At 40.2% G+C, this 25504-nt stretch overlaps 2 protein-coding genes and 1 pseudogene across 2 annotated transcripts in view; 1 reads left to right on the forward strand and 2 right to left on the reverse strand.

Moving 5' to 3' along the window:
- PCED1B (PC-esterase domain containing 1B) overlaps window positions 1-25504 on the forward strand; it is a 214127-nt gene that overhangs the window by 70991 nt on the left and 117632 nt on the right. The window contains 1 exon segment of the mRNA XM_033118000.1: window positions 3811-3898. The gene's annotated coding sequence lies outside the window, so the exon portion shown is untranslated.
- AMIGO2 (adhesion molecule with Ig like domain 2) lies at window positions 13441-16910 on the reverse strand. The gene is made up of 2 exons (XM_033117999.1): window positions 16357-16910; window positions 13441-15950 (listed from the first exon to the last, which is right to left on the reverse strand). Exon 2 carries the CDS (start codon window positions 15885-15887, stop codon window positions 14322-14324), a length of 1566 nt encoding a protein of 521 aa, XP_032973890.1. The 5' UTR covers window positions 15888-15950; window positions 16357-16910; the 3' UTR covers window positions 13441-14321.
- Window positions 16590-25504, reverse strand: part of LOC117028795 (RNA transcription, translation and transport factor protein-like) — a 49959-nt pseudogene continuing 41044 nt past the window's right edge.

The raw sequence follows: 25504 nt of genomic DNA on the forward strand, positions 1-25504 counted from the left end.
GAGAACTTTTCTGGTATTTGCTTCTCCTCCATTGCCCTCAGCTCAAAATAATCTTTATGCCAAAACTCATCTTTTTTTGAGTGGCATATCTCCTACCTTTTGATTACAAATTTGTTCATGTCACTCCAGCTGCTAAAATCATTCATAGGCTGACCTCGTAGCTCTCAGAATGAGGTCAAAATGGCTTGGAGTGATACACAAGACCCTTCATGATCTGACTTTCTCCTACTTTCCGGCTTCCTCTCTATAGAGTTTCTGCCTCTACCCATCCTCCACTACAGTCCTGGCAAAACCAAACTACTTGCCATTCACTGGGTACACCACATTCTCTCAAGCCGTTACCCATGTAACTCCTTCAGACTGGACTGGAATTACCGTCCTCCAAGTCCACTTCACCGCAGAAACCCATTTTTCAAGGTTTGTCTTGGGTTACTATAGGAAAAGCTTTTCTGGACACTCAGCACCACCATCCTTCTTTGTTCTCCTATAATGCTTATGCATATCTTCCTTGTTACCCTTAGTGACCTTGAAATGATTTGTCCGTCAAATCTCAATCAATGGAGTCCTAAAAATTGTGCCTCTTTCATCTATCTAAAAACCTGTCTTACTCTTGCTACTGGGCCACTGTAAGGGCCTCTATTTGGTTTCCCTGCTTCCATTCCTGTCTTCTCCACACCCTACTTATCTCAACATTACTACCTAAAGGATCTTCTTCAGATGCAAACTGAATCTTTTAAGGAGGGCTTAAGTCAGAAGTTTCAGAAAATGTTGCTTTAACATAATATGAATAAGATCAAAGATGGCTTCACAGAAGTGAGATTTTTGCTAGGTCTTTTAGGATCAATAGGCTATCGATCAGTGGGAAATGCTACTGAGCACATTTGACTGCCTCTTTAAGGACGCCGAATCAGCCAGACTGGAATGTATTGTTTAGATGGAAGAATTGTGGTAGTGAACACCGGAAAATTTGCCTGGAGCCAATGTAAGGAGAATTTCGAGTGCAGTACTAAACAGTTGCATGATCAATGTGTATTATGCAAGAAAAAATTGAATTCTGCATCTAATTTCTCTGCTTCAGACTAACACAGTTTAGGAAACTTAAACATGTAGTAAAAAGAATGATTTTTAATTATGGTTATTAGGTGACAGGTCATGCCCAAGGTCCCAAAAGACTGAAAACTCAACGTCACAGAAATGCCAGAGAGAAGCCAGGAGAGATGTTGGGATGGAAAGAATTGACGGGGTGAGATAGAAATAATTTTAAGAGCTGCAATTTTAATATCCTCATATGAAAATTCACAGACAGACCTAGGAAACATTTTTAAAAAGAAAACCATTGTTTACCATAATATTTCACCAAAGCCAGTACCTGTTTAAATACTTAATCTGTAAATGTATATCAATGCTATTCTTAGATAACCATAGTCTTAAAAAATAATTTAATCAATAAAAATAAGGAAAGAAAGTTAGGAAAAAGAGTGTCATGATTTTAAAAAAAGCTCTACAAAATTTTTTTGTCTTCAGACATGATTGTGATAGGTTGTTTAAGAGGATGCTCTGTTCTCTAAAAGCTTGGTTATCAAATTCAAATGCTCCAGCGAAAGCATTCTGTGCGCCACTAAATAAATAGTTCTGCATTAGGGCAATGTGCCTTCTGATGGTATCAGTTATCTTTGGTTGATAATTACACTAGCAATTCTTAATTTTTTAAGTTACTTTAAGACTGAAAGATTTAATTAATGTAATTTCTGGTATTATTTTTAAAGGCTTTTTGAAACCAAGGATTGAGAAGGGAAACACCTATATTACATTCCCAGACCGACAATGACTGAAGAACTTCAGTCATTATGTCAATTAGTCAAGAAATATGTCTTGTCATTAAAAAAAAAAAAAAATCTGAGTAACAATGTGCTCATGATCCACGTATTTTGCAAACCTAGTTTAAGGTTATGTAGTTACTTCTCGGGAATATATTAACTCTTAGCTATTGTGATTCTGAATGTGCGATATGATAATATCATGGGAAATTACCTGACACCGACAGGAACATGTAAGGCTAGGTAAAATGAGAATTAAGTGTGACTATCTTCCTCCTTCCCTCCCTTAGAATGACATTTACCAAAATGGCAGGAGCCTTAGCAGTAACACAGGAAGGTAATCTCCACTGGTTACTTACCCCCTTAGAAAGATGGGTGATAGCAATGATTTAAATTTAGTGTTAGAAATTGAGCTGAATGATGAAACGTGTGTTTTCAGATTATAAATGGCATACATTAGCAGAAGAATAAAGGATATGTTAGGAGAGTAATACTAAAGCTTTTCTCAACTGGAACTAAAATTATAAAACAGGTAGTGATTTAGTTAAAAAAAAAAAGATAGAGAAAAAATGAGACAGAGAAAGGCAATGACAGGGAGAGAGAGAAAAAAGGGAGGAAAGAAAAAGAGACATGGGAAAAAAAGAGAAAACAATAAAAGAACTGACTTAATAGTTGGTGTCAAATTCACTGGGGTTTTTTGCCACAAGAACAAAACCAAACATTACTCTATAAACATGAATAATATGAATGAATAGCAATTCCATAATTGCTGTCAAAACGATAATGCCACTCCTAGTTTCAGAAATATTTTCAGTGGACACATTCAGTTAATTTTATCCAGCTGTCCGTAAATACTTTATGAAAGGTGTCAGAGAGTGAGTTGAATGTGGACATTTCAAATAATGAATAAATAATATTAATACATCTGTCAGCATAACAAAGAGCATGTGGGCCAAATAGCTTCAGGGTCTACTTTTTGGCACCGGTATCAAGGTGCTGCTAGACCTGGCATGCGTAGGCTATGCTCTCAAAATTGTTTTTCCAACAGAAACGTTAGGTTTATGATGAATATCTTCAGTCTTAAAGGGTCTTCCTAGTGGCTCATAGTAGCGTCTTCTGCTGAAATAAATGGCTGGCCAGGACCAGAGAACCAATCTGCTATCTGTGGTAGATTGATTCAGACGAGGTCAGGTAGGGATCTGACCCTTGAGTTCAGTCAAAAGTTCCCCAATGTGATTACAAGCAGTCTTCATTTTTCTATTACAAGGGGGGAAAATGGTGTGGCTCAGTTGTCTAGGTACCACGCAAGACGTCACCTCTGCTGATCTCTGGTAGAGGGAGGAAGATCGGCCAAGCACAGGCTTTGGATCCAGGAACATGGGATCACATCCCATCTGGACTACCCACTAGCTACGTTATGTAACCTCAGGCAGTTTTTCCCATCTGAAAATAGGCCTGTTGGTGCCTACCCCACAAGGACGGCATACCTCTTTGTAGTTATGCAAGCCACGCAAACCATCATCACCAGGGCCCACAGCAGTCACTCTTTGTAACTCTAATGTGCTACCGCTCACATTTTGATGGTTGGCTAAATTTTCAATGAAGCAAAAAATTATAGGATCTTTTTCTAACACCTAGTGATATCTAAATACCTACTTCTAGCATAAGTAATGGTAATGCCGAATTTAGAATACTAATAATGAATCAAAAAATGTGGGCTTTACCCAAGAAGCCAATTAAAGCATAGGCAAGGGCTTTGAAAGCAGACAAACTTGGGTTCTGATCTGAACATCCTACTTAATAGCCCCATGGCCTTGGGTGAGTTATAAATTTCTCTCAATTTTCTCCTATGTAAAATGGAACAAGAGTACTTATTTCAGTGTGATTTTGTCTAGACTAAACGAAACAACGTGCATAAATACTGGCTCTGCCACTGACCAGCTGGGTAACCTTGGGCAAGTTTCTAAATCTCTGTGTTTCATTTTGCTTGTAGGTCAAGTGGCTTTCACAATGATCCCTGACTCAGAGGCTGTCACGAGGATTAGCTCATGGAGAGCCCTTAAAACAGTGGCTGGCACATCGTAAGTGCTCAAAAAATGTTACCTATTCATTTTACATTATCTCTTCTTATTCATCAATGTTATTGCGAATAGTCATAAATTAGGTTAATGAGATAACAATGGCACAGACCTGAAAAAGAATTAACAATATAGAGCAATAATATGGCAAGAGGAGTAGGTCTCAGTAGGTTTACTGAGAACAGTGCGTTGACCCTGTTCTCTTGGGTTTCGTAATGCATGGACTCTCAATGGAAAGGAAAAAGGGGTCCAGGCAGAGGAGAGGAACAGTGGTTATTCTGGAAAACATTGATGGAGGTGAGAGGACCACTCAGTGGGTGTGACCCACCCATGAGCCACCGAAACTGGCCTAGTTGCCATTTTTGAAAACCATTATCATCTTGCTCTTCACAGTTCACAAAGCACTTCACATCCACTATCACATACTTGACACTCACCTGAAGTAGGCGGATCTTCTGAGTGGCCAAGCCTGATGTTATGCACCCCACCCCCTTCAGATTTTTCCTTTGGCCTGGTTCTCTCTGCGGTAATGTAATTTTCTCCTCATACAAGGAACTAGTTCAGAAAATACATTGCCATGGAAGTTGCTAGAAGTTTCCATGTATTGACAAGGAGAACAACTAATTGGCCTGTCAGACCACACGACCTCCATAGAGGTCATCTTTAACTGCACTCAGATATCACTGAGTAAACACAGCATCTCTGCTGTTTATCCACTAAAGCAGTCAGAACTCCTCTTGACAGAACTGGATTCCAAAAAAACCTGCTCCAAAGGTAGGAGACAACTTATTAAATTTGTGTCAAGCCTACTGCCTGATCCCCTTAAAGTCCAGTCTGATTCCCTTCAGGGCCTTTACACATGGTAATTGGCATTACTCTGTGAGCAGACGTTGAGAGGAGACAGACAAGCCTCCTGCTTCTCCAATACTGGCATCTGCGACATCTTTTCATAAACACCAAACAGGGGGCCTTAAAAACAAGTGGAAAATATATGAGAAATGGGCACTTAGGTGTATTTAGACAGTTTATTCATCACTGAATATGGCCAAACCATTCTTGTGCTCTTTTGGGGAGGTGAAAAACAGCATCACAAACTGTGGGACAAACCAGAAAATGTGCCCCATGGAAATCAATCATATTGTCAACAGTGTGTACCTGTTGTGGCTTTTCCTCACATTAGAGTTCATTACAGTAGGCAAGACCTCCAGGTCCTTCTTGAGCACGTTTCATTCACTGCATAAATATTTGTTCAGCCAAGTTCTGTTGTCAGCTCTGGGAATACAACACCAAACAAAACCCATAAACATTCCTGCCCTCATGGAACTTCCATAGTAAGTAAAATATATATCGTGTTTCCCCGAAAATAAGACCTAACCAGAAAATAAGCCCTCGCATGATTTTTCAGGGTGACATCCCCTAAGCATAAGCCCTAATGCTTCTTTTGGAGCGAAAATTAATATAAGACCCGGTCTTATTTTCAGGGAAACACGGTAGGATATCAGATGGAGATGAAAAATAAAACAGAAAGGGGGATAAGGAAGGTGGACTTGTCAGGGAGGAGCTGGGAATGTTTTTGAAACCTCCACGTGTGCCTCCCGAGAGTGGTCAGGGGTTGAGAGACTCTGAGTCTGAAGGTTCTGAACGGAGCAAGGACATGAGCTGACTTACAAATAGGGTCTTGGTGGCTGCAGTTTTAAGAACAGACCCTAGAAAGGCCAAGGTGGAAGCAGGCAGACCAGAGATACCACTGTAATAATCTAGTGAGGGGTGCTGGTAGCTTGGACGGAGATGAGGGGCCGGTGGTGAGAAGTGGTCAGACACTGGATATAGTTTGAAGGTAGAACCAAGGGAATTTTCCCACAGATCAGATAGAGGGTGTGACGCCAAGGTTTTGGGCCTGAGCACTTAAAAGGGTACAGTTGTCATTTGACCAAGGTGAGAAAGACCATGGCAAGAACCATGTTTATGCAAAAAGCCAGACGGCATGTCTAGGTCAAATATAAACATGTTGCATGGAAATGCCCATAGATAGTCAGGCGCTCAGCGCCTGGCACTTTCTAGGAGTCAATAATAACCTCGAGAGAGTGTGGGCTGGAGGGTGAGTTTCCATTGCTGAATATCTTTAAGGTGGTTTGATAGCAAGTGATAAACATGTGTTCCAAGCATTTTCCAGAAATAAGTAGAGGAGATGAAGACGTAGGCAGGAAAAACTTCCCATAAATGCTTCTGCCTCCATCTCCTCTAAATCTTTAGACCCTGTGGGAAGAGGCTTCATTGTTTGGCAGGATTCCTGGCAACTGCCCTTAAATTCAAGAGATGTATGGGATATTTGCCACTGGTAGATGACTCTCCCATCTCTCCGAGCATGCGGTACTTAAAACAAATGGAGTTACAGAATATCCTGAGTGGCAAATAGCAGGGGAGTTAGTCAGCCACCTCATCATTACTAGTAGAAAAATCCCTAAAGAGCAAGGTCTGAGTTAGGTTCTTAGGAAAATCTGAGACCCCGTACCGGGCTGCATATGATTTCATTTTCAAAAACCCTATCAAATTTTTAAGATGCTTAATGCTGACCAATTAAACAAGAAAAAATATGTATTTAACGTCTGTCATTCAAATCATTACGTACTATATAGCTAATTAAGGTTCTTTTTAAGATCCTTATTACAGATTTTACATTATAATTAATGATTTCTCAATCGAATTCTTATGTGAATAAGATTTATTAAAACAAATACCATGTTCCCCAGAAAATAAGACCTAACCAGAAAATAAGCCCTCGCATGATTTTTCAGGATGACATCCCTTGAATATAAGCCCTAATGCGTCTTTTGGAGCAAAAATTAATATAAAACCCAGTCTTTGTTTCGGGGAAACACGGTAGTTCCTGACTAACTTGGTCCATGATCAAAGAACTACATTTCCTCTGGGTTTTAGGGAAATGCCAACATTATAAATGGTTGCTTAGGGGAGACACTTGGTATGTTCTCCACTGATTTGAAGTAGGTCAGATTGAGAGCTGAAGCCTTCCCTTAGGTTGTAATTAAGTATGAATATTAAAAAACTGAGAACAAACAAAAAAAATAAACAACTTCTCTTAGGCTTTCATATCACAGGCCTTTCATTATGTTCCTACCTCAGGCAAGATGCTTTTCTTTGGGAAAAGGGATATATACTTTAAAAAATAGATTTTTTAAAAAAACTGCAATAGCTCTGTAAGTTTAGACTTCAAGAAAGACTCACTCAAGCATGAATGCTGTGGAGAAGTATTTAACCAAGCAGAGTTGGGGCAAAAATGCACATAAATGCTCAACAAGCAGCCTGAACTATTGTACTTTAATTCTGCAGGTCAGTCTAATGTGTTTGTTTTTATTCTTTCCCCTTGAAAAGAATCCCATCTTTCTGTCTCTTCCCAGCCAAATCATTCACTCTTATAAAACCGGCTTAGTCAAATCAATACCTAGGCTAGCAATGCAAATTTAATTACAGTGAGGTTTGGATAAACATTAGCTCTAAGACGTTTCTTGGTCTATAGGATGATAACTGAATTAAGTAGGATTATTTCATCATTACCGTATTAAACCCACATTGTTACACAAGAGAAGCTAATATTTCTAACTCTGTTTAGCCTATAAACTATGCTATAAGCATTTGTATGAGCCAATTTAATATGTTTCCTCCTTGAAGAGCTATGGAATAGGACTCATTACAGCTACATTTTCAGTGCAGAGTAGAATGTGTAATGAGGGAGGTACACACTGGACCCCATCCACAGTGATCAAGCTACCGAAGGACCCCATTATAAGGCAGTTCCACAGGCACCGGCGCCCTTGTTCCCTACAGCCACCTTCGTTAAATCCTCCTGGAGTCAGGGTACATTCGCTGTCTCGCCTTCCATTATGTCTGCCTGTCCCACTGTGGAAAACAAATGAAATCTCTCTAAACACAGGCATCTCCTTGAAGCCTCTGCTCAGGCATTCGTTCTAGGAAAGATTCCTGTCTTTGGGCATTGCTAGATCAGCACACTTGCCTCATGATAAAACTCTGTCTGTCTCTCTTCAACGCCTGGGAGTAGCTTGATCATATTTGGTCCCTTGATCAAGCGCAGAGACTGACATATATGAGGCATTAGGGACTGTGTGTTGAAAAAAATGAATGAATATAATTGAAAAGGTAAGACATACAAACACCTACTATGTGCTCAGTGCTGGGTATACAGATAGAAGACATATTCTCTCTTAGCGGAGGAGCTGGTCACGAACATGAGGACTGCAAAGAGAGGCAGAACAGCAAAAGCCAGCACTGGTTAAGGGCCAGAGCAGTGAGCAGCCAGAGTTAGGGAGCAATTGCTACAGGACAAGTCTACGAAGAGGAATCTTGACAGCAGGGCCAGACCACTGAAAGAAAGGTAGCCTGGAGCCAGATAAAAGGAGGTAGGAGGAAAGAGGGGCCATGATCAGTAAAGCCCTCTTAAGGAGCTGAAAAGTATTATAATGTAGTGTATGAAAGTATAGACAGTAAGAGACCGGATTCTGACGTATCCAGACAAAACTGGATTCAAATCCTGACTCCTTGACTACATGTCCTATGGGCAAATCATTTAACATTCCTAAGCCCTAGTTCTCCCATCTGTAAAATGGATGTAAAAATAGTAACCTCCTCATAGGAATGAGAAAAAAATATATAAAGCATGGAGCTTACATATAAAAAGGTTGTTATGGTTATTATTCTCATTCCTCATGACATGGCTAGGACACATTCATCCTAACTGTGATGGAGGTAAGTTTTGTGACTGTGAGTATAAACAGAGGATCAGTGTAAGGACACTTTCTCCTCTAGATTTGATCACAAAGGACAATAGATCAGCAGTAGAATTTGAAATCAAATCCCTGACATTCACACCAGAGCACTATTAACTAACTTGCTCCCTATGACACCGGCTTTCTGAAGGTCAAGATCCCAGCTAACGCAGTATTCAGGGTATCTATGAGATGGCTATCTAGTGTTCAAGCCTAGATACTTGAACTGTATGCCATTTGCCCAGTTGGTTAAAGGAGGTCTCTGCCAATTATCTTCCTCTTCTCACTTCCTGTTTGCCAGTATAGTCACTAGTAGACAAATCAACTCTTACTCTTAAATTCTTTTAGGTTTACTTGTCATCTCTTAGTTGTGCTGTAATCTCCTTTAACAGGAGAGAGTAATTATTATACATCATTTATGGCCTCCACAGTATCTTAGCAAAGCTCAATAATCTTCTCTTGGTTACCACTGGCTATTCATCACCATATAGGATCACCGTGATCCTATATACCTGACTCTATGATGTGAAGATCCTATAAACCCTACAAAATTCCTGGGACTATCATATTTGATACTTTGCTGCCATATTATCTAATAGAGAAATTTAATCAGATAAGCTAGTGAGGCTACCTTGTGAAATACATTTAAAATTATTTTGAGAAATCTAATTTTAAAATTAGTTGGAAAAATATCCCATGGGGTCTGAATTGTCCCTACCACTCTTTTAGAAATTTAAAACAAATTCTTAGATAACCCTTCCAATAGAACTATTCACCCTACAAATTTAGGTCATTTTTAACTTAAAAAAATACTGAACGTAATCATTTATTCCTTTATCTCAAATATATAGCTTATAATAATAAAGCAGATATTTGTTTTGCATATCATGCAATTTCATGTGTGAAGGGCAACCTGACTAAGAGCCAGTAGACTGGAGTAGGGCTTGTCTATTAAACCTTGATCTTCTCAGGGAGATTTCCAGTTTTGCTACTTGTGATGCATTGTGTTTTACAGAGGAAAAGAAGAATCATTCCCACCTTTCTTATGCTCGAATGACTTATGATCCCCTGACCTTCCATTCCTCTTCTCCCAGATTTGCTATGAGCATTAATTCACTCACACTCTGACATTCATAGAAAGTTTATTTATGACCCATTCTTTACAAAGTCATTCTATCGATAGAACACCTAAGAATACTTTGCAGAGATATTTTTTTAAAGGATTATTAGGATTAAAAATGGCTTATTAGCTGAGAAAATTATTTACCCTGGGAAAATTATTTACCCCTTTTGAGCCTCTTTTCCTATCTGTAACTGGGGTTAATACTTCCCATCTTTCAGGGCTGCTGTGATGAGAAATTATAATAAATAAACACCACCTCTTACAGTGTGGTGCTTGGCACTTAGTAGGTACTTAATAAATTAAAGCAGTATAAATGCCATATATATATATATATATATATATATATATATATATATATATATCACATTTTACAATTTGCAAAGGACCTGTTTTTCCTACTCTGTTGACTCTGCTCCTCATTGTAAATACTCCCCCCACCACCCGAGAATCTACCCACAAGCACCAATGGTCCCATAAGGTGTCCTCTCAACTATTCAGGAGGTTATTATATGAGTTTTTAGTTCTACTTTTTACATATTGTCATCCAATAATATTTGCAGGGACAAAGTAGTTATCACCTTTTCATACTAACTTTTATATTGTAAAAAATAAAAATTATGGCTTTGATGGCTGGGTCTTGGGCAGAGAAGGATGAGAGAACCATGAAAAAAATCTTCGCGCTCTCTTTAAAAAATATTATTCTCATATATTGAAAAAACAAAGGAGCTTGATTCTCACTAGATGAAATCTGCACTCAAACATCCTTGAAACATGCCCTCACTTTACTATGACCTAATCAAATTTGAAAGCTCCAAAGCTATTGTAGCTACTTTCAAACCAAAAATAGTTTAAAGAATGGAAGAATCAGAGATTTAGTCATCTCAAAGTAATTATTCCATATTTCATAACTTAGAAAAATATAAATCATAACTTACAGCCAACAGTTTGCTCTAGAATGCATTTAGCATCAGAGAATCAAACTCATTCATTTTTCCATCATATTAGAATTTTTTTAAAGAGTACTAAAATTCTTCTTTTTATTAATAAATCCAGTAGCAAGTAATAATTATGTATTTTGATATAACCTAAACACAAAATGCGATAGGGCCTCATTTTAGGGTGTATTTCATCAAAATGGGCAGAATCAAAATTACGTGGAAAATTTTTTTTAAAATATGATATGGGCAGGCCTTATGCCTCTGGTTAGGAAGCGTGTAGACGATAGCTGCTAGAAACCCTTGCTTATTTAACTTTCCCTTGTTGTAGACCTGTTACTAGATCACTAGGTAAACCAGATGACATTAAAAGGCAACGGTAATCAAGCAGCAGTTATGGCAGTGGAAAAGACACAATGTTTGGTGATATTTAGACTGTATCTTGTTTTAACAGTACTTAGCAGGATGATCCAAATCAAATATCTTTTTAGAAGTTGGACCGACAGTGTGTCTTCCTGTCTCTCTTATGTTTCCACCCCCGTAAGTTTCACCTATGTCCCTTCTGATTAATATTTTAGAAAAATATTTATTTAGAAAAATGAAAACAAATATTTTTTTCCTTGGCAAATTTAACTATAGATAAGAAAATGTTTTAGGCCATTCTTTCAGATTATAAATCTTACAAGTATATTTAAAAGATTTAACTCATGATTAATCACAGAGTATATTATCACAAACTAGTATTTTTTAATTATAGTGAAAAATAGTCTAAGCCCAGGAAAATTTCATGTCCATGATCTTTGCTTGGTTTCTCCAAAGAGTATCCACCTCTCTCACAACTGTGAAATAAAAACTACTACGTAGTTTAAAAGAATAACCCAGTTACATAAGTCCAATTTATTACTTGGAAGGAAAATTATATAAATGTTTTGAGTGGGGCAAATTTATAAAGCACAAATTAGTTCTGTTCCTATATTTAAAATACATGTGATCAGGCTCCTATCAAAAAAAAAAAGAAAAAGGATACACCTAAAAACTTAAAATTCCACGTAACATTTAGTTTCATGCTTTTTCATCACCAGGCCTTCTTACTTTTGTTCAAAATGCAGCTTTGCTTTTCAGTATTCAGAATTTGGGGGGTTTTCTTTTGTTTTAGCTCTAAATATCTTAGTTTTGATCTCAGTTCAGTTTGTCCTTTACCCAAAGCATATCAGGACCAGCCAAGATAAGGCTCTACAAATTCCCCACTCCTAGCACTGTCCATATTCCCCTGGCAAATGCGACACACATTTCCTAGGATCAAGGGTTTGAGTGCTGAAGGACTTCAGAATCCTGGTCACAAAAGATTCTATTCAGAGATCCTCTCTGCAACTTCCCTGCCAGCATATGGACCAAAGTCAGGGTCATCATGGCCCCTGAATGCAGCCCTTCCCATTGCTGGAAAGCGTCAGTGGTTTAAGAGTTTTCCCTTGTGTCCAGGCCAGCTGTGTGAAGCTGAACAAATCACAGTTATCTCTGGATCTGAGTTTCTCTAGGAAACTTCCTGGAGGAAGGGAGAAAGAGGGATGATTTCAAAGGTCACACAAATCACAGAATTCTTCCTACTCACATAAATGGAAGTAACTGGAATAAAATGTTTACCTGTAACATCCTTGGGTCTAAAGGATCTTACCTAACAGGGAAGGTCTATTTAAAAGGCAGAGGCAGTAATTTTTCAATACCACCCAATAAGGAATTCTCAACCCTAAGCAATGGTGCTGCATCTTATTCCCTAAGGCACACATCCTGGCCACTCCCTCCTTAACCCCCTGCTGACCAGCGTCTGCCACTGGGAGCCTGGGGTGGCACTCACTGAGCTGTTACCAAGTGTCCACAGCTTCCCCAAACCACCACTGCCAGTCAGTCTTCCCTCCTCATCTACTTCTCTGCAGCGTTTGTCAGTGTTGCCCACTTCCATCCTTTAAAAATTCTCTTACCCTGTGATTCTCCTTTGACATTTCCTGACCACTCTTTTGTCTCATTCTTTGGCTCCTTCTCCATGCCCACTGCTAAAAATAACCATTCTTTGACTCTCTTATCTTTGCCAGGAAGAATCCTGAACCCGAGCTCGCCTATGCCAGTCACTAATTTACTGTGTGGCCTTAGACAACCCACACCCTTCTCTGGGCTTCAAACTGGACCTGAGAAAGGAGCTGGTCCAAAACGTCCCTTCGAGCTATGCAGAACTCTGCTAGTCTCTCTTAATCCCATTCCTACAATCCACCAGTATGGAGTACAGTTTGAGAGCGCCACTGCTAGTCTGTGATGGAACTAAGACCACCAGAAATTAGGGTCCCTTTCAGTGTGGGAAGGAACCCTAAACGTCACCAGTCTGAAACTTTCATTTTATAGCTGAGGAAACCTAGGTCCAGAGTGGGTACTCAATTACCTCACAGCAATTACGGGTATAAGAAAGAGGTCTCCTGGGTTCTCACCAGGAGAGAACAAAATTGGAGCTTACGTGTCTTCCACACCTGGTTGAAGGGCATAATGGTATCAGAGTAAAATGTGATATAGGAGGTATAAATCGGTGAAGAACACTTGAGAACATGTTTTACCCTTAAAAAAATAAACTCTGTACTGTAACTCCAAGAACTCTGTAGAGATATTTGCTATAGTGGGTGCTTTACACAAAGTAGAACAATGTGATCACATAAAACATCTTAGATTTATGTTTTTAAATAGCCAAATAAAACAGAACATCAAGTCACAGAATACATATACTTACATTAATTCCAATGCCCAAAGCACAATACAGTAGGATCTACTTAATAGTTCATATAATTTAAGATGTACATACATAAAAGCATATGAACAAATATTAGTCTCCTAGAACAAGAGTTTAAGAAGTTACTCAGACATTTTGGTATCGACACCTACGTATTTATGGCAACAAATCATGATGGCTTTAAACTTTCAATAAGATCTTTCGTATAAGGATAGGAAATTTACAGAATGGAAAGAAGACAGTTAAACAAATGTACCTTTATTGCACTATTTATCTAACAGGATATGGAACGTGGCGTTGCCCAGTAAATTTTATCAGTGAAGTTCTGTTTACTGTGGTCTAAAATGATGAATTTAACTGAATTAGTCCCAAATCTAACTTTACTTTGTGCTTTATAAATAACTGCTGTTTGGTTCTTCTAAAATGAAATAGGACACTACCGCTTTTCTTGAAAATAACTCAACATTGGTCCTAATAAGTTAGCAAAGTCTCTTTTTAAAGAACACTAATACACAAAATTTATTTTTTTCTTTCAAGAATCCTGAATAAAAGGACAATGTCAGTCAAATCACCTGCAGGCCAGCTTTGAAATGATCAGTGGTGCTAACGACTAAGATGTTGTTCTCTAGAACTTGAACTTTGGAAAACAACCCCATCTTTTGCCAGCACTTCAAGGAACCAAAGTGCTTTACCATGTTTCCTACCAACCATTTAAAGAGATCATTGGTTATATTTCAAAGACCAAAAACAATTTCTGTCTTGTTGTTTATTTGGCACACCACACACAAAGGGGGGCACAAAATTAAGAAGGCGCCACAAATGGTGTGTCTGAAAATACTGAATTGACTGAATCTGAGTCGGATTTCACCCTTGTGGACTTTAAGATGCCCTCAGCTATAACTGTTTCACTGGGAAAGAGCCTGACTTTACCATTCTGCCCTGCTGCAGTATCCTTCAGGGGTTCTAAAAACACTACTCTTTTACCAGCACTGGCCTTCCATTCGTCAGTGGGGACATCACTAGCTGCGCCGGGATTGAGAATAGATGAATGGGCATTGCTTTGGTTTAGCATATTTTTTTGTCTCTTGGCTTTACACCTGCAGGGACACGGTGTCAGATAGAGATACAGAAGTACCAAAACAATACTGGCCACACAGGCTGCAAGAGTGGTAAAAGCTGTGTTAAATGCTTCCTGGGCATGGGATCTGTTTACAGTGAAATTGCTCACGTTTATTGTGACATCCACAGTTTCATTTAACAGGCGTTGCCTGTTCATTGCAATACAGGAATACACTCCAGCGTCCTCAAAACGAGGGTTTTCTATAACCAGGCTTCCATTGTGAAACACATGAAAGTTTTCCACCTCTTTCTCTGGCTCCAGCAGTCTGTTATCTGGACCGACCCACATGAAATCGGTATTTGCATTACCAGTCTTGCTGTCACAGTGAACAATCAACCTTTCCCCAACTTGAGCCTCATGAATAAAGCCAAGTGCACGGAAGGAGCCATTGATAATACTGTCAGAGCAATTCATAAAGCTATCCTGGAGCAGAAGCACCTGATGGGAGTGCCTAGAGTCAGACCACAGGCGACAGGTATAGTCATTCTTAAAATCCATCACTGAGCTAAAGTGCCTACGATACCAAAAGATCAGCAACGAGTAAAGGGAACAGTCACAGACAAATGGGTTTCCATGAAGGTAGATGCCTCTCAGCTGCTTTCCTGGCACTAAATTTATATGGTGCATTGGCAGGACAGGGATCCGGTTATAAGAAACATCTAGAAATATCAGTTCTGTCAGTTTGAACCTTCCGACATACAAATCCATGGGAAACTGCGTGAGAAAGTTCCCACTTAAGTAGAGCTTTTGCAATTGGGAGAGCCCTCCAAATGCTGAAGGATCAAGATAGGAAATATGATTGTTATAAAGCAGGAGCACTTCCAGAACCTTCAACTCTTGGAAAACTGCACTTTTCACGGTCTTCAGCTTATTGGATGATAAGTCAAGACACTTCAAATTCGGAGTTGTGGAAAAACTGCCTGTGGAAATGCTGGTGATGTTGTTATGACGAATAATTAGGGTGTTCAGCTTTCCAAATGATGCTGGAATCCACTCAGAATCCAGAAGCCCGATTCTGTTATAACTCAGATCCAGTCTCTTAATCAGTCTGAAAAGGTTCCCAGGCACCTTGGACAGGTTTTTGTTGGTGCAGCTCACGATATCAGTGGCACAGATGCAAGCCGTGGGGCACACCCCAGAGGTGCCAGGGCTCACAGTCACCGTGATCACCAACAAACACAGCAGTTCCTTGCAGCCAGGTCTGACAACTCCAGGCAGGGTGGGCAGTGTGTGTAAACGCAAAGACATTATGGTCTCCTCTAAGACTCTTCCAGGCGCCTTTGCCACCAGCTCAGCCTCCAATCAGTGAACCTGGTAAACAATCAACATTTAAAGAGCATTAAACACACACACACACACACACACACACACAAAAAAAAAAACACCAAAGTTTACTACCACCCGTTAACCCCTAAGACTCACACCTTGCTTTCTTTCCAGTAACTTTGAAAATGGAGGTTTTATTTCACACCGGGGAGCCTACATGTCTTTTTACTGTTAACTGCAATTTTTCCTGGGTTACTCCTGCTTACAGACATTTACAGCCACAGTCTATCAATGCAACCGTCTCAACGTCAGAAACTCCGTTATTTTTTTAAGGTGCATCCTGCTTTTTTTTTTTTTCCCTCCCTCCAATAGACACAAAAATACACAAACCAATGCTATAAACAATTAAACGGAAATACTTAGCGAGCCACCCGTCCAGAACACAACTCACAGAGCTGAGAAGCCTACGGACTCTGGGGCTAGGTCGCCGATGGTGGTGTCTTCTGAAGGGTCTTTGCGTCTGTCACTCTTGCATCTTCCGAGTTCCTTTCCCTCTCGTTCCCGGCGGGCGGCAGCCTCTCGCTGGCTCTCAACTTTGCGAGTTTTAAGCAGCCGCGGCGGCGGCAGCAGCCCCGGGTGCAGAAAACGTCTCCGCCGGCTCTGGTAGGTTTTCCCTGGCTCTGTTCATCGCTCAGCTGCAGGGACTGCCTCGGCGCTCTGGCCGTCTTGTGTCCGCGCGCGGGGAGCCCCGCTCCCGGAGCTGGGTCCGAGGGGCGGGGGCGCGGGCAGCCAAAGGGACCCGGCCCCGCCTCTCCGCGACCGGGTGGAAGCCCGACCCCGGGTTCTCTCGCGCCGGGGCCTGGGTTTTATCCCAGCGCGGCCGGGGTCAGCTGCGGGGCGGGGAGATGGGTCCCGCCCCTGCGCGTCCTCCCTCTTGCGGGAACCAGCTCGGTGGCTGAGCACAGGAGCGGGCTGGGCGCGTGGCGTTGGGCACGCGGCGCGGGAAGGGGGCGGCGGCGCAGCCAATCGGAGCGGCGGCCGGCGCCCACCCCACGGTCTCGCCGCCGCCGTCCGCCTTCCTCTCTTCCCGCTCTTCTCTGACCTGGAAGAGCGGGCGCAATAGGGCGCGGGCGCGCGGGCGCGCGGGCGGGACGGGGGTCCACACCCTAGGCCGGGGCTGGCGTCCCGCGGGTGAAGACGCGCTCACCCACTCTGGCCAGTTGCATCCGTTTGTCCAGTGCAGAATCGGCTGGTGGTGGGTTGTTAGGAGGTGAAAGGGGACACGCCTAGCCCGGGAGGGAGAGGTGGCACCCTTGAAGACCCCACTTAGTCGCGGCCATGAGGGTCTACTGTGCTCCCCGACCTCTTACAGCTTTCTTTGGGCGAGGACCAAACGAGCGTCCACGGCTCTAAGTGCAGTTGTTTTTAAAGGTTTACAAAATAAACAGAAGCAGCCTTCCGTCTCCGCCCACGTGTGGGGAGGTCGGGGGAAAAGGGAAATTGAGCCTGTTCCCTGTAATGCGACAAGGCTCTCTTGTTGAGGAACCAGGAAGACGCAGCGGGGACACTCAGAACCTCACTGGGAAAGTTCTGTACTTTTCCTAACTCAGAAGGTGGCATCAGGGATGGTGCCCAATTCACGAAGGAGGAGCACAGGAAAAGGGGCATGGGGTCGACCTTCGGGCTGAAGCGCAAATATAAGGGTATTAAGCTTTCGAAATATATAAGGCTCGTTCTGGACAGGGACTGATCCCATTAGTGTCTAAATGGAGATTCTTCATCCCTTCCTTGACTGGGTGTGGGGGCGCCTGACTCAAGCTTGCTTTGGTCCAGCAGGAAAGGAAAGGTGCAAGCCCAGGAAAAAAAAAAAGAAAAGAAAAAAAAAGCCTAAGTGGACAAATATGAGATGGAGGGCGTAGGCCTGATGTGCTTTTAGATTAAAAATCCATTTTTTGTTTAATTCCGAGATCAATTTTAACGATGGGATTTGACTAAGCCAAATCGCCCATTTGTCCATTTTATCCAGATTAAAAGAAATAAATCACTGCCCTGGTAAGAGATTCTAACCAAAGCAGAAGGGATAGAGAGACTGAAAAGAGGACCAAATTGAGAAAACAGTTGGGGTCAGGGCACATAACTTGTAATATTACTTAAAGAATAAAAATGATAACCAGCTCCCCCCAACACATACACACACACACACACACACACACACACACACACACACACTAGAGCAACATGAATTTAGTGAGAGTTGGTCCCTACGTTGTCCTTGAATGGATTCACTTGGTAGCACAGGTCTCGGGTGCCATATTTAAATAGAGTTGTGTGCATTGTTAATTTAGTTAGCTTGTTTGAGGAATAAATCTGGACTAGCACTGGTAAATCAAGATTTGTCAGGTGAGAGCAGCTTGATTCAGATGAATTTCTCATAAAAAGTTGAACTTTACCATGAGAAGAATACAGCCTGAAATGCTTCATGGAAGCATTTCTCACTGGAAGCTCCCAGGGGAGAGGCAGAGGTTGAGATTTTTCTAAAGTTAGGCAACACTTCCTGGGATTCTCAAAAAGCTGTGGTCTCCAGGCCTTTGTTTTTACAGTTAGAATGGTTATTACAGAGAAATAGAATTAAAATTACTCAGGAATACTTTTCAAATGACTAATAAATGACTAGGTTTTACAGTATTTTACTAAGTAACTGCCATCCTATTCAAAGGAAACCGTGAAAGCAGAAGAAAGATTTATGTTTAATACAAAAATAGTCTAAAAATAATAAGTGACTTTCAAACGTGGAAACAAGGTTATGTTATTATAGCTGCAGTCACATCATGGAAACGTTATGCAAAGATTACACAGCATAAATAAACTAAATGCACTCAAAATCCACAGAGAAGTTTATTTCTCTATTTGAAGACCTGATTTGGGGGATTCTGCACATTTGTCCAAGGGGAAAGGAGTTATGAAAGAGGTGGGTTCACTTAGCTTGGAAAAGAGAAAGCTAAGAGTTGATCTTAATATGTGACCTTATTTTGTGGAGGATAACTTTTTAATCTTTCTAGCATCCCTTCACCTTTCTCTACCTAGTCCACTCTTTCCACCAGGAAGTAAATTCCACAAGGGCAGAAATTTTATGTCTTGGTCACTGCTTTTTTCTTAGCTCCTAGAACTCTGCTTGATACTTGCTTGGCATTCAAGATATTTGATGAACTGATAAATGGGGAACCTAGTCTAGGCTTACCCCACCTGATTCTGCAGGTTGCCACCCTGCTCTATATACTTTGAAATGTTTGTGCGAAAGATGAGGACAGGATAGGGAAAGAGGAGCCCTGTAAACATTGAGTCCCTGAAGGCCACTGCACATTTTTACTTCCTTTTAAATTACATTTTCCACTCCTTCCCTTTTTTTGGCTTAAATGATTTTGAGATGTGTCTCTGTCACTTGTGACTGAAAGAGTCCTAGTGATGTAGGTAGGGTGAATCCCCCGAAATGGGGATTCAAGCCCTGGGCCAAGAAGGTTCTTGGCTTCACACAGGAAAGAATGCAAATGTGAGCCATATAGAGTTTAAAGTGAAAGTGAGTTTATTTAGCAGAGTAAGAAAAGGCCACTCCACAGATGGAGTCGATAGTAGGAGAGAGACCCTGTCGGCCGTAGGAGTAGGATTTATTGTGTTTCTTGTTTCCATGGAAAATTTCTTGGTATGGGGGAAAAGGAGGAAAGAACAATGGTATAAGTTTATCTTCAACTTCAGCGAAGGTACAAGAATAGGGGCAGGTTTATCTTTAACTTTTGTAAGGTACAGCCTGTGGCTAGTTTGTAATAAGTTTAATTACAGGCATGGCCATTACAATGGAATCTCTCTGCTTAATAGGCTTCGGATGGTCTGTTCTGTGTGATTGATTGTCTGCCTGAGTTCTGTGTTCGGTGGCGTGTAACAGGCGTGGAATCCAATCTCCTAGTTTCTTATTTTGTAAAAATAGTGCTCATGCCCTTTCCCTATATTACTGGTACATATAATGATGGTAACAGTAAATATGTATTGGGCCATTATGATGTGCCAGAGACTGAGCTTTGTTTTACATGCATTATTTCGTTTACTGTTCACATAACCCTGTGACATTGTATAATTCTATAACCCAGATGGTAATTGTGTTCCAAATTATTTGAAAATGGAATGAGATGAATTTAGCTTGAGGCTCCATTTGAAGGATTTAGATTAAACAGAAGAGAGATGTTTGTGACAGGATGATTCCAGCCTAGAATGGGTTGCCAAGACAGATGGTTGAGTTGCCTTCTCAGGAGTTTAAAATAGGACAGATAGATATTCCTCTGGCCTTTTCCACATAGCACAATGTATTAGCATCTTTGACCATTCAATAATGACTCCAACAGATAGGAGAAAGCAGACTGACATTTGACGTGATTCTGAATCTGGTGTGCTGAGGTGGGTGTGGGTATGGGGGTGTCTGGCTGTGTTTGGACGTAACTCCTGTCTGGGAGCAGGGATTTGAGTAGATGAAATCGCTATGGTTCGTCTTGCCCTGTGACTTCCAGAATTTCTCAGGTTGCAATCAAAAACTTAAAATAGAGATATGACATAAGAAATTGTTAGAACACTAGCTTGATGATTTGGAGTCATTTTTACTAATAATGAACACTTTAATGGCACTTTATAACTTATGCAGGGCCTTCTGCCATATCTCATACAGCATGCTCCCTGAAATCAGGTATAGTTGGGACACCAGCAGATATCTAATGTTACTTACCTCTTTTCTAACCTGGGGGCACATCGGTGATCTTCTGAGACAGTGCTCACTGGGATGTCTAACTCCTACAGGAGCTTTCTACTGAGGTGTCCTCACCCTGGGGGTGGCCCTCTTGGTAGGGTTTTTATAACGATTGGAGCCTTGGCCCACAGGTTTGAAACCCATACCTTTGCCCACCAGCTCTGGAAGTACACTCCACTCCTGCAACAGCCCGTTCTTCTTTGGGCCTGCTCCAGCTGATTTTTTAAACTGCCCGAGATTTGTGGTAGAACCATCTTTCAGATGAATGTTTTTCAGTACCATGTTTCTCACTATATGGAGACTCAAGCCCCAGCCCCTGTGCGCTCTGAACCCCAGGAGGCCTATGGCGCCTTGGCTCTGTTCTCTGGAAGCACCCTAGGCTAGACATGCAAGGGACTGGGACGGATGTGCAAGTAAGAGTCTTCAATTATGAAAGTATTAAATCCCTGTGTGATTACAGAAATCTAGCAATTTTAAGAGCTGAGGAGATCTAAGTTCTAGCCTTGGGGAAAAAAATGCTTTAATCTCTCCATAAACCCCAAAAAACAATACAGGATATGACAATTAGTGATTTAAGTTCCTTTCAACTTCAAAAAATAAATCTGATTTTCTGATAACAGTGTGTCTTTGTTACCCAGGAACACAGACTGTTAGAACACAGGTAATAACAAGTTAGAGCAGGTCTGGGCTTAATTTCCTCATCTGGGTCACTTATCACTGCACTGGACAGACACAAGCTCCTCCTCCTTCTCCCACTGCTCCCATTGCTGCTTCAGAAAGAGTAACTTAGGGCAATTTCTCTGTAGTTGAGATATTGCTTTAATCTATTAAGCATTCGATTATGATGGGGTAGCACACGTTCATTGCTATATTATTTCTAACAGAAAAAAATATGGTGCATCCTTAACATGCAACAGGAATGTGGGTGAATAAATTAGTATACATCCATCTGGTGTCATACTATATTGTCATTTAAAATAATGCGGCAGAGAAATATCTGGTGGCATAGCAAAAAATTATAAAAAGGTACTATTCCAATTTTTATAAAAGAGAAACTATATATATATATATGAATTATATGTATGCATAGAAGATCATCTGAAGGAATATATACCTGTCATAACAGTGGTTTTCATTTTTTTCTTGTATCTGCATTTTGTATGTTTCTACAATGCTGTTTTAGGAAAAAACACAATGAGAACTTTTAACCATTTAAAGTTACCCATGACTAAATCATGAGCGTCCATGTTTCTACTTTATTGTGATTCCTACTTAATATTCAGCGACTGTAGTTTCGGAGAGCAAAACCCTCTTTTGGCTTCTCAGGCAGGAAGTGACTCTGATTTCCCTTGATTTGAGGTACAATAATTGCTGTCCCTTCTTAGCACTACAGTCATTTATGTGGCAAATATTTACTAAGCATCTACTATGTTCTGGGCACTATTCTTTAGTCTGAGAATTATAGTAACATGTAAATGCTATGATAGCCACACAAGTCTTACCAGAATGAGGCACATACCATCACATATTGCTTGTTGGCCAGTTGTCCGCATTCCCAGGTTTGGGATTCAACATCCTTTGTTGGGATCATCTCCCCACAGCTATGTGTTCTCTCCCACAACACATTCTTAGGCCAGCCTTTGTGAGGGTAGCATGGCTCCCTACCCCACACCACCATTTGTTTTTCAATGAGAAACAACAACAACAAAATTACAGCTGAAAACCTTTTTTTCCTAATCCTGAAAGTGCTATGTGCTCACTGTAGAAAAATTAGAAGATACAGAAAAAATATAAGGAACCAGAGAATGCCATTCATCTTACTGGTAAATTACATTTCTGCTAAAAGAATAAATCCATTGCAGTGAGGAAACTGAGAAGGTTGCAAAGGATGATTTTCTCTTTGTCATAATTATGTAATAAGAAAAACAAGCGGACCTTTTTTTTTGTTTATTTTTTTTTTAAATACTCTGAAATTCTCAGCCTTTGGAATGAAATAAGCAGATGAAAATTTGCTTTATAAAATTCAGTGTAGCAAAGCCATGCATGTAGCATTTGTTACCTCATGTGATTTTGGTCATAGATGGTTCGTGCTCTAATTTTCGTTTTGCTCATTATTAGCCTGAGAGGATCATCTAATTGAATTCTTAAATGCTATTGTATCTCTCAAAACTGAGGCTAATTTTAGCTCTCTGATAAAAACAGATAATATTTAACAAACCAAATTTAGAGAAATACTGTTTCCCTGAAAATAAGACCTAGCCAGACCTAATGCGTCTTTTGGAGCAAAAATTAATATAAGATCCAGTATTATTATATTATATTATACTATATTATATTATATCATATTAAGACCCAGTCTTATATTATAGTAAAATAAGACTGGGTCTTATATTAATTTTTGCTCCAGAAGACATAGAGCTGATTGTCCAGCTAGGTCTTATTTTTGGGGAAATACAGTGTAGACCAGCATTCAGTCTCCTATTTTATATCTTTTAAAAGGTATGCTTTCCTGTAGCAGAATTAATTTATCATACCTTTGTAAAGGTGATTAATTATTCAAAGATATATCTAATTATTCAAAGAAATATCAGATTTGCAACCATCATTAATTACTAGCCAACATTAACACAAAATAAAGTCAAATAAAATTGAGAGAGAAAATAATAAACTCTCTCTATTATACAGCCAGCACTATCGCAAATATGTATTCAATTATTTTCAGCAAGGCCCTCTGTGGTAGATGTTTCATGCTTAATTTGCTCTGGAACTCTGACCTTTCAGTTTGTGATAGCGAAAAGAAACATCATACTCATATAGGGGATGGCAGAAGGACCTCAGGAAAGATCCAAGAACTGGGCTTGGTAAAAATAAGACCCAGCATTTATTGCAGTCTCACCAGGCTTCTCATTTAATTCTTACAAGGCCCTGAAGAGATGGCCATTAACATCCCCATGTTCTAATGAGGGCAGTGGGGCTTAGTTGGTGTCTATAACTTGCCCAAGGTTAGAGGTGGAAGCACATCTCTCATCCAAGTCTGTGTCTCACTCTGATCTCATGCTTAACGATTAGTTCTAATGCTTCCCATTAGGGAGTAGAAGGGTCAGCCACGATTTAAATTCCATTCAGCAAATACTGTTAGACCTGGCCACACTCCCAGAGCCAGGACAGGGATGCTCTCATCTAGGAACGTGTGGTGTTATTTGAAATAATTATAGACTATAAGACAGTATGTAATTCAATTTCAAATTAGATATAACCAAGGGCCAAAATATTTGCAACAGAAAATATGTACTTTGGGTATTCGAAAATTCCAATACAGCCAGAATTTCAGATCTTACTCATTTCTTATTGACCAAGTATCTGACTCAACCAACTGAATTGTATGCAAATAAAAATATTTTAGTACTCTGAAATTCTCAGCCTTTGGAATGAAATAAGCAGATGAAAATTTGAGTGGTCAAGGATGAAAATTATCTCAGAATTAAGCAAGGATCATATGAACCCCATGGCTCATTTTATCCATGGCATTCACAATGAAGAACTATAAGGAAAGAAAGTAGTATCTCTTTCCGGGTGTCTGAAACATCCTGTAATTATATGCCCAATAGCAATGTATATTAAAAAAAAAAAAGTGGAGCATTGAATAAAGAATCAAATCCGTGAGCTCTGATGCCAGAACTTTTATTTATTAACTGTACGTATAATTTTTGATAAGTGACCTGATCTTTCAGATTCTCAGCTTCCCCATTTGTAAAATGGAAGTGCAGTACCAATACGACTAGATGCTGTGTTTGATTTCACTGAGATGACATGTGAAAAGTGCTTTGGGAGCTATAAAGCTGTAAAAGCGTATTATAGTCAGTCCCTATCATGTGTTATTCATCTTTATTACCCTGTGCCTTGAACATGATCTGATACAGCACACATGTTTAACAAATGTTTGTTGAACCTAATGGAACCTAAGCTTGGTTTATGTACAGAATAAACAGAGCTGGAGAAGTGTCTCACTACAATGATGTTTGTACTAATTGTGTGGCTCCCTTGAGCCCAGTTGTACCAGAGTACAGCAGATCCTCATTTGAAGGACCTGCTGCTGGCTCAGCCCTGCCTTGCTCTCCATGATGCTCTCTCAGCTGTTGCAGGCTGAAATGAGCCGCCAGACTGCACAAGCCCCTCCTTGAAGCTGGCATGTGTGGGGAACATCCTAGGTGGGGAGACCTTTAGTTAGGAGTGATGACTGGCAATCTCAGTACACACTGGAGGAGACCAAAGGGGTTTTGAACTACAGGGGAAAGTAAAATTTTTAAAAAATTAATAATAATCACTCTTTCTAGAGAACAGTTTTGACATGCTACCGTTTCCTCGAAAATAAGACCTAGCTGGACAATCAGCTCTAATGAGTTTTTTGGAGCAAAAATTAATATAAGACCTGGCATTATATTATATTATATTATATTATATTATATTATATTATATTATATTATATTATATTATATTATATTATACCAGGTCTTATATTATAGAAAAATAAGACCGGGTCTTATATTAATTTTTGCTCCAAAAGACGCATTAGAGCTGATGGTCCGGCTAGGTCTTATTTTCAGGGAAACATGGTACTTGCCTCTTGCATTGTGATAGAAATGCAACGTGGGAAACCAAGGAAGGTTTCCTTGCAAGCTGTTGTGCAGAAGAGGTCAGGTGCAAATCTGAACAAGTTGCTGGAGGATGAGTCTGTTCATTGACGTTTCCTATTATACACAAACAGCAGGATGTTGGAAAGAAAATATGCTATTATGGCAGTTGTCACATTATC

Source organism: Rhinolophus ferrumequinum, chromosome 10 (genome assembly GCF_004115265.2).
Source record: "Rhinolophus ferrumequinum isolate MPI-CBG mRhiFer1 chromosome 10, mRhiFer1_v1.p, whole genome shotgun sequence".
In the NCBI taxonomy this organism is placed as follows: domain Eukaryota; kingdom Metazoa; phylum Chordata; class Mammalia; order Chiroptera; family Rhinolophidae; genus Rhinolophus; species Rhinolophus ferrumequinum.